General features: G+C 48.9%; 2 protein-coding genes across 2 annotated transcripts in view; both read left to right on the plus strand.

The window, feature by feature from the left end:
- Positions 1-17084, plus strand: part of LOC139061021 (uncharacterized) — a 230374-nt gene that overhangs the window by 92249 nt on the left and 121041 nt on the right. The window contains exons 7-9 of the mRNA XM_070540439.1: positions 1755-2112; positions 5414-5545; positions 6694-7072. Coding sequence (XP_070396540.1) covers positions 1755-2112; positions 5414-5545; positions 6694-7072 — 869 coding nt within the window. The remainder of the gene's footprint in view (positions 1-1754; positions 2113-5413; positions 5546-6693; positions 7073-17084) is intronic.
- LOC139061027 (solute carrier family 22 member 7-like) lies at positions 7097-13466 on the plus strand. The gene is made up of 2 exons (XM_070540449.1): positions 7097-8073; positions 10003-13466. Exons 1-2 carry the CDS (start codon positions 7514-7516, stop codon positions 11120-11122), a joined length of 1680 nt encoding a protein of 559 aa, XP_070396550.1. The 5' UTR covers positions 7097-7513; the 3' UTR covers positions 11123-13466.

Consider the following 17084-nt stretch of genomic DNA (forward strand, 5'->3'; position numbering starts at 1 on the left):
TTCTTGCGTTTACTGAAAAAAATATGTGTAGAAACCATCGAAGACCATTGCCAAAGTATGCGAGTAGCCTGAACGAATGGACGAACCAACGAGCCAGCGACAGTCCCCTGTTCCTCCCTCCGGCCCTCCCCGGAACCTGGTTGCAGATTCACAGGGATGACCAGTGACAAACGTAGAAGAAAAGCGGCGTAATCTTGTCTCGAACATACAACAAAACGCCATTTTTGACGCATAATATCTCCACAGATCAACTAAGGAAATGAATGCATGATAACATGCAGCGCAATCATCAAGCGGACCGTTGCCTAACCTATCCATGATACACGTGACCACTGTCGAAAAACAGGCTCGCCTCAACGTTCTCGAAGATAGGGTTTGGCACTTGGCATTTAAAGGTTTTGGTTCTTTAGCGGATCCAACAGGGCTACCAACCTTGATAGAAATCGCCAGAAACGTAGAAGCGCAGCATGGGTTTCTACATGAATTTCTTTTTTAATGTGTACGTCCGCCTTTATGCACAGAAGCCAAAATTATTACATGCAACCGTTATTCTTTCTTCCGACCCTTTAGACTATTATAAAAAGGGCCCACAAATTTACAATGCTTTCTTGTTTAGAGTTAATCACAAATTTATAAGTTTGCCGTAGAACGCACGAGAAATTGCATGCAGACGTCTTTAGGGGATGAATCGCGATTATTTTATTTTAAGATCTAAAGAAGACACATTCCGCGCATCAGATGGAGAAGAAAACAAGCCGTTTATTTCCCAGCAAACTCCACTGCGATTACATGACTGCGGAAGTTTATTAGGTCCGCTATAGCTCATGGCCTTAGAGATTGCGCGAGCTACTTCCAGCTCGCTTTCTCGGAGGCCATGCGTAGTCCACAGTTTCTTGAGAAAGTTACTGGAGAAAACTCTGGCGCTAGTGTCTACGGCGACATGTTCCCGGGCTGTCTGAACCACCAGTAAGTATGGTGGTTCAGTCAGCATGGGAATGAAGGGCAGTACAAAGATTTGCGTAAGATTCGTTCTTCTGGCTTTAAACGGCTTTGCAAAGTTTGTTATAGTGAAAAAGAAAAGAAATTTCGCCATATACGGAAGAATTCACATAGAATATGCATGTACGTAGAAAATCGTTCCCTGCGGGTATAGCGAAATGTGATTTCTTGGAACTTAGGAAAGCTAAAGCGGGGTGAGAAACGTCACAAGAACATGCAACTCACACAAACACGAGCATAATTATATGCCCAGTATTCTCGTTGCAGTTAAACAATCACTATGTCAGAGTTCTCTCATAATTGTTGCAGAAAACTTTATGGCTGCAGGTTCACTTTTGCAACGCGCCGTGCCAAGTCGAGCACCCGCGAGCACAAACGTAGCCAGAAATTGTTTTTAGGGAGAGCGTTACGCTCTCAAATGGGGAGGATGAGGGAAAAAAAGGAAAGAATGGACAAGCCACGTACAAACACCGAAATTTCCGGGGGAAGGGTCGTTCCCAGTGTGGCACTTCTCTATTGAGTCGCATAGCACAGGCTTGTGGAGAAACGGAATCAATTCGTAATTCAGGCCCACAACATGAAATTGATGGTTTTTCTGAAAAGATCTCATCGCCATATTTCGACTGCAATCCTCGAATTCAAGCTACAGTAAAATGCGCAAATTAAAATCGGCTTTAACGCGAAATTCCCGGTTCGTAAACTTGCTCAGGGTAGTACGCATGCTGATACGGCGTCGTCCGATCGCCCTGTTGCAGAAAATCGAAGAAGAGGCATGCCGGTGAGACGCCAACACCGTCAATGTCGCGTGTCTCCGAGGCGAGCATGCTCTTCCCATCCAACGCGTCTACGCCCCTTAAGGAGGCCGTGTCGTCGACGACCATCTCGATCGACCCGGGAGCCGACCTGGCCGCCACCCGCAGCGCCACTTCGACGCCGGTGGCCAAGGTTGTTCCCGAGAACGCTACGACGACCACAACCCGCGGTGCGGCCGGGCCGTGTGGCAAAAGCAGCAGCGTCATTAGGGACGAGAAGCTCGGGTCCATCGCGCTGGCTGCTGAGGCCTCGGAGAGCACCGGCATCACGCACGGTGACACAGATCCGGACATGGCGGCAGTGAGCACGTTTTCTCGATGTCTGGACGTGTCAACGTGGCCCAGTTTAAGAACACTGGGCTAGTGCAGAAGTCGGTTGGATCAATCAATCAATCAATCAATCAATCAATCAATCAATCAATCAATCAATCAATCAATCAATCAATCAATCAATCAATCAATCAATCAATCAATCAATCAATCAATCAATCAATCAATCAATCAATCAATCAATCAATCAATCAATCAATCAATCAATCAATCAATCAATCAATCAATCAATCAATCAATCAATCAATCAATCAATCAATCAATCAATCAATCAATCAATCAATCAATCAATCAATCAATCAATCAATCAATCGGTCGGTTGCTCGGTCGGTCGGTCGGTCAGTCAGTCAGTCAAATCTACGCAGTCGTGTCGTAGTTAGGCCCACAGACTTCCGTTTGGCAGGTCTGTCAAGGCGATCGATTAATCGACTCTGCCCTGTTCAACTTAAAGTACACGAGGCCATTGTTGACCTGTGTCATATACATCGATAAGTCAATGGAACAACATATCTATCCTAAGTAACGTTGGCATGAAACTTGATGGCTTAGATTGCAATAGATTCAGACGCGGAAAAGACTCGCGGGTTAGGAAGCTGTCTTGTTTTGTGCCAACCTTGTGTGCCACCTGAATCGTATGTGGCTGAAGTCGGGCGCTACACTACGAGGAAAAAGTTGAACTGAGAAAGCACAACAAGGTTAACTGAACAAACCACTAAACACAAGCAAACTGTGCACGCAAATAAACACGAACTAACGCTGACACTTGACGCAATATTGACGCGTTTTCTTAGCGCAAAGTTTCCCGAGTATTTTGAGCACACATTTTATACTCCCATTTTATGTGTTTCGCATGCAAAGTTTATAGTCACTTAATAATCGATATCTTCTAAGCCTTACAAGGCTAACAAAGCATATGCTCTCATCAAGGCGGCCGGGTTGTCTCCTGTCACGGATAGGATACCATTGATGGGGAGGCTCGGGCTGTTGCAGAGGTTCTACCTTCGGTGTCTGGCGACAGCAACAAGTCGGCATAATCTTTTGGTGTCGACGGTGTGCATGTGGTACAGCACGTTCCCGGAGTTTCATCCGGAGAACCGGACGTGTTCCACTAGGATTAATACCTTCTGGTGTTGTTGTCAATCGTGCTCTTATTGGTACAAATGGCTTTACTTTTGACATCCTCAGCAAAATATGCGGGATGACTTTCACAAGCTGCGGCAGTTGTGGATCTGTTGGTTTGACTGATTCCTGTTTGAGGCTCTTGGGATGCAGTGGCGCTGGATAAAGTAAATATAGAAATCTAGTACTTTGTTGTCGATTCGAGTTTCCAGCGTCTCGAGGGGCACTGGATGTTTTAGGAAGCACGGTGTGTTTCTGCTGCTGGCAGTTTGCTGCACGTCGTATGCCTTCTGCTGTATCTGTAAAGCAAAGCGCGGTGCACGGGCAGGTCGCGAGCTGATCTGGGTTTCCCAGAATAGTAACCAAAGGCTTGTGATCTGTGAGACGACCGAATTCGGCTCTGCACAAGTAAAGTGGAAAATGATCTGTGCACAACACAGCCTCCAGCATCTCCAGTTTTATCTGGGAATAGCGACTTTCAACTGTTATCGCTCTGCTTGCATAGGACGGTGTTTGAGTCAGAATTGCACGAAACACATGTGGTCTAAGCGATGGCGTCAACGACACATTTTCTGTGTTTGTACGGGTCAAAGTAGGCCAGTCTCGAAGTGTTTGACATGGCTTGTTTCTAATTGTTGAAGGCCTGATGATTGCAGGCAGACCATTCACTAGTTGCTTTCTGAGTGTCAACTAGCGTAAAGGTCAAGTGAGATCTACGAGGTTCCGCAAAATACAACCGGAATAATACACCATGCGGATAAGATAATTGACTTCTTGTGGCGTCTCTCGCGTTCTGACTCGCGAGAAGCCCCGTTAAATGTAGCGTTGTGCTCTCGTTCAGTTGTACCAAAGACCAAGATATCGTCGCTGACGTTCAACACATTAGCGATATTGTTTAGCCCTTGGTGGATGGTGTCATAAAATATTTCTGCGGCACTGCAAGTGTTGAAGATGAGACACTTGCAGCGAAATAGGCCAAAAAGTGTGGAAAACGTCATCAGCTGTCTAGAGGATTCCAATCGACGGTAGCCATTCTTGAAATCAAAGTTGGATAAAACTGTTGCTCAATTCAATCGCACAGTGATGTCGTCTACAGTTGGGTGCAGCTGTTTTTGGCTTTCAATCACTGTGTTGAGAATGCACATAATAATGCATATTCTAATTTCGTTAACATGATGAGGCTTGGGAACGATAAATATACCCTGGACATCAATGGTTTGAGATCAACTGCTGCTCCGTACGTGTGTGCAATGCAAATGTGTGCATCTGTGAGATTGAGAAATTGGAGGGACGTTTTCGTCTACAAACAGATTTTAAATCTTTGAGCTTTTTAATTTCTTGCAATATGGCTGAGAATCATGTGGACGATTGACTTTTCCTCTAAAAATACTTCAATTTGATATGTGACAAGTACAAAGTCAATAGAAGTTGCTGCTGGAGAACTCCTGGGAAAAGAAAGACGTCTTCTACAGTACACTTTTGTATGTCAAACAGAGGTTCTCAGACAGCTCTAAGAAAGACGTTGCTCTGTATCGAAAACTTCGAAATTTCTTCACAGTAGCTGTTGCTGTTACAGTTAGGCAGACCATCTTCAATGATGACTGACACATGAATGATTTGAGTCGATCAGAAAGGCAATGGGTTTGTTGTAAACTTTGGACAGTTGCTCACGGGGTCTATTATGTTTGTCATAGCTACAAGGACGTACTCGTTACTGCTTGAGCTTATAATGACTTACTGGTTGAACTGCAGCATCGAATAAGACAGCTTCTCAAAACGCCCGATTTTGTTGCGGGCCTTGCAAGCTTTGCCCCCGGACAGCACGACCTAACACCTATATGTGGATATTGCACAAACACAGCTGTGAAAAAATGTGGCTTGTCGCTTCGTTCGTTTCATATGATTGTAGAGAAGGTGGCTTTACGCCTCGATGTAGCTTGTAGCGGGGATGACGATCTGACGTTGCCGGACGGTTTGCTCTACATTTCATGCTGTTTTAACTGAAATGCAGGCTGAGGCTCTTTTCTCGATCTCAAAGACGTCTCGTTCTACGTCACGTTGTTCTACGTCGGTTGTCAACCGAAGATGTGTCTGGCGATACTTGGATACTACATCAAGTTCTTTATTTTTCTACTTTTTGTGCACGTACATAGGCCATTGGTATGCGAGATATGGATGATTCGGAGAATGTATTGGCCCAAAGCCGACCAGTGTCCGGCTACGCCCCTATCGAGAAGGATGACAAGCTGGTGATGCCGCCGTCTTTGGAGCTGCCGTCACCGGCGGTAAGCCACGAAACGATTGCTGTATAGTTCGATAATATATTTGTATCATGATAAACATTTTATATGGTTATATACTGTATATTTGGCAGCGCTGCCATTTCACACCGACGAAAACAGGCTGTAACGTGACCACAAACCCGCCGTGGTTGTTCAGGGGCTATGGTGTTAGGCTGCTGAGCACAAGGTCGCGGGATCGAATCGCGGCCACGGCGGCCGCATTTCGATGGGGGCGAAATGCGAAAACACCCGTGTTCTTAGATTTAGGTGCACGTTAAAGAACCCCAGGTGGTCGAAATTTCCGGAGTCCTCCACTACGGCGTGCCTCATAATAAGAAAGTGGTTTTGGCACGTAAAACCCCATAATTATTAACGTGGCCACAAATAGAACGCCCCATGAAATTCTTTTTCGTTGATATCCTGGCGTCCACAACAACGGCTCAGCTCGGGACAGAAAATTCAAGTAAAAATAGGTCGACTGCACAACTTGCACACAATGCATGGGACTACAAATAGTCAACGCTTGACCAAAAAGGGAAGTTTGAGCATGGTGCGGAGGTTTTCGACAAGGAAGCTTGCTACCGTCAGGGAGGCCCACGCCTGGCCTCTGAGCAAATCTAGAAGCAGACCTTGGGCCCTTCCGGTTCGTGCATACTGCATGGTCATCGCGTACTATCCTCGGTCACTATCGTCAACTGGGTAGCCGTACTCGGCCTCCCCGACTCCGGGCACTGAAGCAAAAATTACGGGTCACGACAGCAAACCAGAATAGAGGCTCATCCATTGTCGGCCTGTAACCTCTCTCAGTGTGACGACGATTCAAAGGAAGCTTGTCGGAAGCATTAGCAGCGGGCAGTGGAAGAGCCCTCTTCCCTTCTCAGAACGAGCACGATAGGCTGGTTAGTGAACGGCTGATAACGAGCCCTTGCCTTCTTTGCACCGCACAGGGTTGTAGAGACGGAGCGTATGAGGACGAGCGCATGTGTTCGTGGAACGACTGGCTGATGCCGCAAGCATTTAATCACTCTGTTACACCACGAGGTCCGCAATTTCTATAGATATCGCGACAAGCATGGCAGCGGCGCAATTTCAACCAGCGCCTCCTGAGGCCCCTTTGATTTTCATTTCTGAACTGGCACGTGCATGCGCAGGTCTCTCAGGATGGCCAGGACCCCACGCTGTCGCCGTCGCCCAAGCGCAAATCGCGCGGACAGAGTACGGTCACGTTCGGCGACGCGCAGTCGTACCGCCTCACGTCGGCCGAGCCGTCGACGAGCGAGATTCTGGGCCAGGGATCGCACCAGCTACGCATCTTGGCCTGCGCCCAGCTGTCGCTCGGGGCGCTCGCCTTCCACTACCAGTCGATGCGGCTGCTGGCGCCCGTCGACGCGGTGGACCACAGGTGCAGGCAGCCGCCAGATTTCGCCAACCAGAGCGCGCAGGCGTGGAAGAACGCCTCCGTTCCCGTGGGTCCCGATGGCCGCTACAGCAGATGCACCGTCTACAGGTTTCCCTACTCGCACGGCACGGGTGCGTACAATACACACAGGCGTGCTTAGGGTTGACGAGTTTGCTGACAGTTCGTTATCGCAAAATGGGTGACAGTTCACGTTCCAGGACTTTCGCAAGCTCGGGAAACTACACGCCTTCTGCCTTTTTTTATAGTACTGCTTTGACAGCATTCGGTGACAGATCAGGAATTCAGTGATCAGGGACCCCTCAAACGAAACGTGTGTACTACAGCGCGAGCGATCTATCTAAATTTCGGTGGGTCGCGCTGCTTACGGATGGTTCACGCTGTGCGCGATTGCGACGTCGAGCGAGTGCGGAGGCGAGGTTGATCACATCAAATCCCGCATCACAATCTCAGTCGTTAGATAGCTTTCGTTTAGGGGACGCAAGCGGCTTGCGTACGCAAGAACCAGGGGCGATGGTTCTGCGCATGCGCAGACGCGGACGTAGGGTCTGCGCATGCGGAATACCGTCGGCCCTAGTTCTCGTGTACGCATGTCGCTTGAGTCCCCTAAACTAAAACGCTCTATTGCTTCGCCCGTTGGCCGATACTGCGATGTAACTTCACGCTACTTCGCTCTCTCTCTGGATGACGCAGCAGCAGCAGCCACATCGGGCTCCGCGTCCTCCTCGGCGTTGTGGCCCGGGGTCGTCGATGTGCCTCGGGGCGAGCTCCCGTGCAGCGACTGGGACTTCGACGTGCCCCCGGACGTGCTCACGGCCCTGAACGAGTGGGACCTGGTGTGCTCCAACGCGTGGCTGGTGCTCGCGGCGCGCCTCTACACCTACCTCGGAGGCGTCGTGTGCGCGCCCTTCCTCGGCAAGATGGCGGACAGAACGGGTCGCAGGCCTGTCCTACTCGGGTGCGCCGTGCTCGCGGTGGCCGCCGCCGCGTTGACCGTGCACGCGCACTCGTTCCTGCAGCTTGTCCTGCTGCGCATGGTGGTGGCGGGCTCGCTGAACGGCTTCTCGCTCGTTTCCATCGTTCTTCTGTTCGAAGTCACCTACGAAGCCAGCAGGTCGGTGATAGCGGATTTTTTTTTTCACGACGAATAGTCACGATGATGAAGAAATTACGGCCACTGACCAAGTCAAGGTGAAAAAACACACAGAGACGTTTCGGGACCCGTATGGGTTCCTTGATCACAAAACGTCTCTGTGTGTTTTTTCACCTTGACTTGGTCAGTGGCCGTAATTTCTTCATCATCATGTTACCTGACCAGACGAACTTTCGTCGAACTCTTGACTGAATAGTCACGATGTTCCAAACGTGGCGGCCATGACGTCAGCGGTCTTTTTGTGACTGCCGGCAGTACAGCGAAAACACGATAGCCTTCCAGTGGGGTGCATTATGAACGCCACTTATCTATAGACTTCTTTTTTAATGGGCGCTGCTGCTCCATCTAATTGCGTAAAGCTCCCTTTATTAATAGGGGTCTGCCTGGTTTTAGCTGCGATGGGAGAGTGCTTTATGTTGCATCCCATGCTATACGCTTTGCGGCACTCGACGCGGTGGCTGTCTTCGGACTCGCGTGGTCTGCTTGATACAACGTGGCGTCTTCTACGTTAGAAACGGCTTCGTTAGACGTATTCAAGTCATCTCACTCGGTGTGGCCGGAGTTTCCGCTGCCGGTAAGGTGGACGGAGCAGACCAGCGCGGTGTCGTCGATAGGGTGTCGCGCCTCTAGCCAGGGTGTACAAACGGTGAAACATTCATTGGACAAAGAAGGAATCCTTAGTAGTGTGCATATCGTAAAAAGGGCAGAGTTGTCGCCTTCTTCGTTTCTTTCTACGATTCCCACTAGAAAGGATTTCGCTTTGCCTGAAGAATGTTTCATCAACCTCTCCAGCAGCCACCCTTTTGCTTCTGGGTATTACCCGGTCCCTTTAGGCTCGTCTCCAAAGCAACGGTTTCAACCTTTTCAAACCAGTTCATGAGGGTTCATACCGGTTTCGAATAAATATAATTGAACAAAAGGTAGCTCATTTCTGCTCCTACGTGACGCATACTGATGAACTCCGGCGTATGTAATATTACGCACCAAAGGAAATACACTGTGACTGTAGACGCGCAAGCGTGCTGTTATCTTTCTTTTTTTTCGAAGGCCACAGTGCCCAAAGTGTTGAAAGCACTATTAATCCTATTGTTGTGCCTGCGAGCTGCCGTATTCCATTGTGCATATCGCCCGTTGAGGTTCTGAGGAGTCATGGAAGGAACAATATAACAAGGTTAACGATAACGTAGAAACGGTACAATAACAATCAATACCGCTCGTGCGACGGCAAACGCGCAATCAGCCAGGTATTGCCTTCGTCGATCGAGAACTGTTGGAGTATAAAAAAAAGGATGCGTTTTTGGATTTCGTGTCTACTATACGAACGGCGATATCATCTCAGGCACCGAGTCGTGCTGAGACGGTATCATTCACAACGCAGATTTTTGTTCCATCTCATGCAAACTTCTACCGCGAATTGGCGGAGGCGTTTTCATTCTGGTTGACAATAGATTAAAAAGCGTGTCGATATCGTGGACAATTCCTTGAGTGCAAAGGTGTGTGGCGTAAAATTGAACTGTCTGGTGCGCACCACGTTGCTTTGGGTGGTTCCAGACCGATCCAGAGTCCGAGACCGATCCAATTGGAGAGGATGGCCTTGGCCTCCCTCCCCGCCTTCTTAGATTAGCACTTCACCTCTCCATGACCCCCCTCCCAGACCTGTGCAAATAGCTCTTCTGGAACTATGTTGTGTCCCCTTGAACAGTTGTCTGTTCAGAAGAGAGCTCCCCTTCAAGCTACGCTTGATTCGCTCCTTCCAGAAGTCGCATTGCCATTTCGAAACTAAATGGCTCGAGCTTGTCGCGACAAGCTGCAAGAACGCCTATCGATGGGGCCTCACGGGTACACTCGAACGAGTGAAGAAACCGATAAAGCTGCCGCGGTATAACGCAGGACTGACTACCTCTGCGGGGCGATGGCGGTGAGCATTATCTGCGGCTGGGCTCCTTGCCTTCTCAGCGCCGCCGAGCATGTGTTCGACCGACGAACGCTGGCGTTCGCCTTCCTCGTGCCGGTCTCCCTGCTACTGACCAGCTTCCAGGCCGTCCGGGAGTCCTCTCGGTGGCTGCTCGTCACCGGCGGCGTCGCCGACTTCATCGACAGGCACAGTGCCACGTCCCCTCACGTAGGAGGGCGTCGCTCCGACGTCGAACTGGACCGTGCCGCTGTACGGCAGCTGCGTGATGCCAGGGCTTCAGCGATAGCCGAAGAACGTCGCACCACGGAGGCGTCTCCGCAACCTGGCAGCCCTGCCAGTACGATCGTCCTGCCCGGATTTGTGGCGAGGACCGCGTCGCTGTCGGCGCTCTTCTTAAGCCAGATCGTCATCATGAGCGAGACGTCGGAATGCGGCGAACCGGAACGGGACCTGTCCCCGCCGGCTCCGTCCTCCTGGCGGGTGGCGGTCCTGGTGATCCCGCGCGCCGTCAGCGTCCTGCTGGCGGCTCGATTTCTGCGACGCTGCGAGCGCAAGAGGGCGCTGATGCTGGGTCTCCCGCTGAGCTGCGCCGCCGTCGCGCTACTAGCCCTCGTCGAGCTGGCCCTCCCGAGAGGCGACTCGTACGTCTACGTCGTCGTCGGCGAGCTGGTGTTGGCCTCCGCGTTCGCCAACCTCGCTTTCGCCTGCGTCTACAGCCTCGAGCTGTACGCGACGGCCGATCGCGCCGCGGGCTTCTCCACCGTCTGCTCGTCGGGCGTTCTGGGCGGCGTCGCGCTGACGAGCATCTTCGACGGCCAGGACCCGGCGGTGCGGAAGATGCTCGGCCTGTCGCTGGCCATCGTGGCCTTGCTGCTAGGTCGAGCAGCTGCCCGAGACCAAGGACGCCCGAGTGCCCGACGCGTTGTTCGACGCCATCTCGCAGCTCAAGCGCTACAGCATGTCGAGCTCGTCGAAGAGCTTCGCGGAGCCGCGTTCATCGACCGACTCTGGCTACTTGCCCGAGAGGAAATCATTCGCGGCTTGCTACTGAAATCCCCGGAGTGTAAAATGTCTCACACCGTCGTTTCAATTTAACGTTCTGATTGTTGAAAGTTTAAACGTACGTAAGGAATTCCCGTCCCTTGTACGTGTCACCGCGGTATTCAGTATGTTTCTTTTTTTCGCTTTACGTATTGTTTACCTCAGCTTTTTATCTCTGTCCAGCATTCAAGCACGAGTGGGAGGCAGACTTCATCCATATTGACACGTAATAGCGCTAAAGCAAAGACTGCTTGCTGTGACTTGTCTGTGCGCCGAAGAGCGTGCGAACTAAAACCTTTTTGTTGTGGAGTTCTCGACGCTTACCTAGAACCGTAGAGACATTTATGCAGGGCTCCACGAACTTCTAAAGCGCAGCGCTGGTTTATGATGTTTTTAGCATTAGTTGTATCCTCTCTGGTTTGGTACCTTGGTCAAGAACCCCCTTCATGATGAACACAACCGGTTTCACTGTATGCATTAAGCCTTGCGCAAACGGTTGGTTTGCAGGCAGGTTCCGTGTTACATGCGCTTCTTATTGTCGGATTCTGTATTTCTAAATATATGTGTGCGCCTATTATGCCAGCGTCAGATGCATATTAAACCCTTTGTGTTGAAGCTTAGGTGAGGGCGCAGAAGCGCGCGCTTTCCGTTGCGTCCACAAGGTCACTCACTAATTCACTTGAAACGCAATGCATAATAAACTTGAATTCCCGTATTCCATAAGAATAAAGGAGATAGTAATATATCTAGAATTTCCGTTAATCATACACTGCTATTGCAGACCTACCTGTGCCATCCTTCTGGCAGGAGTAAAGAAAGAACGCATGCCCTTGAGTCTACGAAAGTAACGTCAATATATTAGCCACAGCTGAGAGTTTAATCCTTTCCCCAATAGTCTAGTGCGTGCTTTGTCTCATCTTAATCAAAAATAAGATATTGTGTAAACAAGACATGCGCACGCATACGCACGCACACACACAATTTGTGTGTGTGTGTGTGTGTGTGTGCATGCGAGATTGCTTTTTCGGAATAGGGATTTCTTTTTGTGTTTAACGTTATTCGGGTCACTGCTTTACTGTTGTTTGGTCCGGCGGACTTTTATCCTGCGAAAATTTATGCATTTCGATTGGTGCAGCTTTGCGAACAAGGGCAATAGTTGCTTAACCATAACATGCGCTGTGGCAATTCTTGGGGCAAAGCAATGTCAACAGTGAAAGAACGAAGGGAATGCGCAGTGTATGCCCACACAGTGGAGCGTATGGGGTGCCGAGTCCGAGCCAAGTAGGCCTCGTCTTAAAGTAGGCCTCGTCTTAGAGTCGGCCTCGTCTTAGAGTCGGCCTAACCACAAAGGGAACCGTGTGATGCCCAAGTCCTCCTCTTCGAACGTTGGCTACAGCCTGAGCCTCCTCTGCAGCTCTGGCGACAGTGCGGTGACTTCAAGTGCTGATTTTTCCTACGAACTTGTTGCCTTCTGTTTCGGTCCAGCTCAAATTTTGGCACTGATAACGCATTTCCCGCACAAGAAATGATGTTCGCTGCGATTGGCTGCCTTGGGCTCTCTTGATTTCTGAGTGTGTGCTAGTTATTTCTCGATACGAAAAGTCTTGAGAAGTTTATTAAACCTCCTTGAAACATCGCGTAATCGATGAAGCAAAGGAAAAAAAAAACGCTGTGCCATCGTACCAACCACGTGACTCACGACATCATGGTGACACCTCAGCAGCGTTGCGTTGAATTTGTTTTACAAGTTCAGAAAAAGACGTCCTCAACAAAGGCCCCAAGTTCAGCTCCGAGCCCAGGATCCCGGGACATGAACTTCTCTCCTTGAATAGAAGGATAACCAGCAAAGCTGCACCAGAGGACAAGGAAAGGTGTCTGCTGGAAGGAGTTGACATCCTGACCAGAACGGTGTCTAAGAAAGGAACTCGTCCAAGAACCCCCACAAAACGTATCGTGAATTTTTTCAACGACAATGACCTTCCACTCCTGCAGGCCGACAAAGAAGTAGGGTTCGTGGCCATGCCGTCGGGCATGTTCAACGAAAAGGCTCTACAAGCCATCCAGAAGAATTTCAAGGTAACCAAACTCAAGCCGAGTAAGGAAAAGAGCCGTGCCATAGCTTTGTGTGAAGACCTTGGACTACAGAAGCTCGCTAATAGCGTCGAGAACTGTAGAAAAAACTGTTTAAATGAATTCTTTACTGCAAAAACGCACAAAGATGATATACCGTTCAGATGTATTGTGAGCGAAAGAGCTTCCTGGCAAAACAACGTTAGCCGCTACCTTCTAAAGCAGCTTAACACGTTGGTTATAGATGACCCATTCATGGTAAAGAATAGTTTTGACGTCATAGCCTTTTTGCGTGAGTCCCATTCGATAGGATGCTTGTTTTCAACAGATGTTGTTGACCTTTTTTATTCTATTCCGCAAAAAGAACTGTTAGCTGCCGTCCTGAGTTGCATTGAGATGAACGGACAGGTATCCTTTCAGAATACCGCAGGAATTTCCGTGGATAACTTCATGACACTCTTGGAGTTTTATTTGTGCTCAACAGCTGTGTGTTTTCAAGGCCACTTTTATGTGCAAAGGAAAGGAATTTGTATTGGCTCATGCGTGGCTCCCGTACTTTGCAACATTTTCCTTGCGGGCATCGACAGAGCGCTATCGAAGGTGTTTGACAGAGGCAAAGTGCTCAAGGTTTTTAGGTATGTTGATGATTTTTTAATTTTACTGACGGAACGATCTTCCATGACTTACTCGCATACTGTTCAGGACATTTTAACTGATTTTAAACAGCAAGGAAAAGGCTTAGATTTTACTTTCGAACTAGCAAAGGATAACAGCTTGCAGTTTTTAGATCTTGACATAACCCTTACTGACGAAGGCTCCTGCGGGATGTACCGACCCCGTGCCCGCAAGGAGGTGTTGCCGTATAAGTCTACACACTCCAAGACTGTCAAACGAGCAATTGCTACTATGTGCCTCGAATCCGCGCTGAGAAAATCGTGCTGTCATAAGGCACAAGCAAGCTTTGACGACCAGATTTTGAAGTTGAGGAAGGCTGGCTTTCCTTGCTTGGTTTTAAGCGCAGTTTCGGAGGCGTTATTGAAAAAACTGAAAAAAGAAAGAAAAAGAAGTGAAGAAGGTCAATCAGTCGAAAAGAAAGATAAAGCGGTGGTGATTCCATATTCTCATAAAGTGGCGCATAATCTGAAACACGTCGCCGTGAAATACAAAATTCCTGTTGGTTTTCCGCGCCGCGAAAGCTTGCTACATTGTGCCACCTGATTGGTCCGGATGACTCTAAAAAAGTAGGGTGTTCTATTAAACATACGAACCCTTTTGTTAAATGTGAAGAAGGGGTAGTATACCACATTCCATTGAAGTGTGGAAAAGAGTATATCGGCCAAACAGGCCGATGTATTAATGAACGCCTGCGCGAGCATAAGCTATCATTGAAAAATGGATATGGTTCTAACTTGCCGCTGCATTGCAAGGCCTGCGGAAATGAGGACGAACGGGTACGTGAAGCAAGGCTTCAAGATACGACAATCATGTATAAAAGTAAAGATTCTGTTGCGCGGGAGTTGTTGGAGGCCAACGAGATTAAGAAAAGAGGGGATAACTGTGTCAGTACCCCGTCTTTGAATATATACACAAATGAATGCATGTTTTTAGACAAGTTTTCTATTTAGATTAAGCGTGATTCCCTATATCTTCAGTGTTCTCGCATGTACGCATTCAAGTATTCAGTGTCCCTCTTTTTTCATTCTCCTCTCCTCATGGCTATATAATCAGCCACTTGTCATTTCAATAAACAGTTGCAAGTAGCGCCTTGTCCTGTCTGGTTTTCTTCTTGTGTGCTGTCATTTTTGGCGCTTATTCTATTGAAATTCTTGTTATTATTCGATAACAGAATAGGTACACCATTTTTAACATTTAAAAACGTTGAGACTTTACGACAGCTTGCAGATACGGTGAGTGTGGCGCTGCACAACGCAAGTATGAGCGTGCGGCTTGTGCGGCGTCAGTGGTGTGGTTCCGTTTAGTTCGCTCTAGTTTCGTTGGTACTGTTGAAGCCGCAACTTCTTATCCTGGATGAGCATTTGCTCTTGCAGAAAAACACGCTACTATTGACTATGCATGTATAAGCAGCTGGCGCAATTTGTAGCGATGAAGATGTTGACGACGGTGGCGATCGAGTTGGTACGTGCCTTATGTTGAAGCGGTGTCCTTCTCCCGATCTGAATACCGTGCAGCTTCTCCTTTTAAACGAATTGTGTAAGCGGAAGAAAGGAAAAAAAATTTTATGAAGCTACTAAGCCACAAACCGTGGTGGATACGCCCTATTAGAAAATAGCTAAAACTGGTGTGCGACATTGCTCCACAGAGCTACCAACGCGCGGTTAAACAGGAAAGCCCCTATTTTGACGGCGCTTTGTTTCGTCACACGCATTGCTCGTCCCACATCGCACCGATCGCTGCGAACAGGTGATGGCGCGACCAACTTGTTGGGATACTGTCGCGGAGAGCGGACGACGTCGCGGTGGTCGTTGAGCGACGGAATTCGCTGTGTCGCCTACTGAAAATAGCGCCTTGTGAAACAGCCTAAAGGCTAAGCATTGATAGCGATAGCAAAGTATCACACTAGTATGCGAATTAAGGTTCGTAGGTTTATCGGTCGTAAATTTGTAATACACATTCAGTTACTTAGTAGCAAGCACGGTTTCACGCGCGCTCAGGCGAACACGCAAAAGATCTCGCTCGATGACCGAGAAACACACTGTCCCGACGCTGGTCGGATGAAGCGTGCAAACTGAAGGGAGCGAACGCTTCTGCCGACTTTCCCTTCAACGCGCTTATTACGCGATCTTGAGCACTCTGCGCTCGTGGAGACAGCCTGCGGCAGCGGCCAGCCATCTTGTTCGTCAAATCTTTGCACTTCCTCCAAGGTAGGATGCAGGCAGAGTACGGCCGGACTAGGCAGAGACGCGCGCTCACGTGAGACCCCCGCCCCCTACACGTGAAACGCTTTTGGTGGGCTCCAAGGGAGTGCTAACTGCTGATTAAGTTGAAGCCTGTAAGCATCGTCGTGCGATCACGATGGACGAGGAGCAAAGTGTGTTCAGTCTTAACTAAAATAAAGAGTGAGGTATATGTAACAAAATCCCAAACGCGTCGTCGTTGAAGTAGCAACGTGTTTCTTGTTCACGTACTTGAAGTTCGCCATTGAAGAAACATGTGTGGCACAGCGTCGCCTCGCTTTAGTTACGCTTGTACGAAAAAGAGCACACGTCGAGACAAAAAAACCAGGTATCAAAGAGTGAACTACACGAAAACGGCACCCTGCAATCATTTAATTATTATGCTTTATTGCATTACCGACACCGCCAAAAAAATAAATTGCCGAAAGCTAGTGGGCTTAAACTGGCCTCGCTTAGCAGGCCTTCGTGCAGTTGCACGAAGGGATGCTGAGCTTCACCAAAAGGCACTTCCTCATCAGAACAAGAATTGGCCTCCCTGGTACAGTACGTTACCACTACGTGCCTCACGAGTCCTGCTGTTAAGCTAGGGCCCTCAATCCTCAGCGGCTGCGCAGAACCCGATCAAGGTGGTGGTCAGACCTGCGACGTGGCAGAGGATGTGAGAATCTCTGGATCTGGACAGGTAACCACTGGAAATTGAACCTGACAACATTTGAATGCGCGAACCCTCTCAAGTGAGGAATTACCAGGCATTGCCCGGGATATTATTGACTTTAGAGAGGTTAGATAGAACCGATGCTGCTTATACAGTGGTGACTAACGGCCACGTCCTCTGCTACAAACGTCTTCCTGATAGGATATCTGATCCATAAGGACATAGCGAGTGACATTGAATTCTACAGCGTTAATGTGAGGGTAGCAGTCTTATAGTACTATAGTAAAGCTGAATATGGGGAGGTATAGAATAAAGGCAGTAGAAGGCTACGCTCCAACCACCACTCACGATTATGAAGGAATAGACCAGTTTTATG

The sequence above is a fragment of the Dermacentor albipictus genome, chromosome 6, assembly GCF_038994185.2.
Source record: "Dermacentor albipictus isolate Rhodes 1998 colony chromosome 6, USDA_Dalb.pri_finalv2, whole genome shotgun sequence".
Classification (NCBI taxonomy): Eukaryota; Metazoa; Arthropoda; class Arachnida; order Ixodida; family Ixodidae; genus Dermacentor; species Dermacentor albipictus.

Excerpts from the sequence above, each read along its gene's own strand:
- LOC139061027 (XM_070540449.1), top strand. The coding sequence starts at position 7,514 with ATGCGGAATACCGTCGGCCCTAGTTCTCGTGTACGCATGTCGCTTGAG. Across the intron at positions 8,074-10,002 it reads GTCACCTACGAAGCCAGCAG|GACTGACTACCTCTGCGGGG; the intron begins GTCGGTGATAGC and ends GGTATAACGCAG.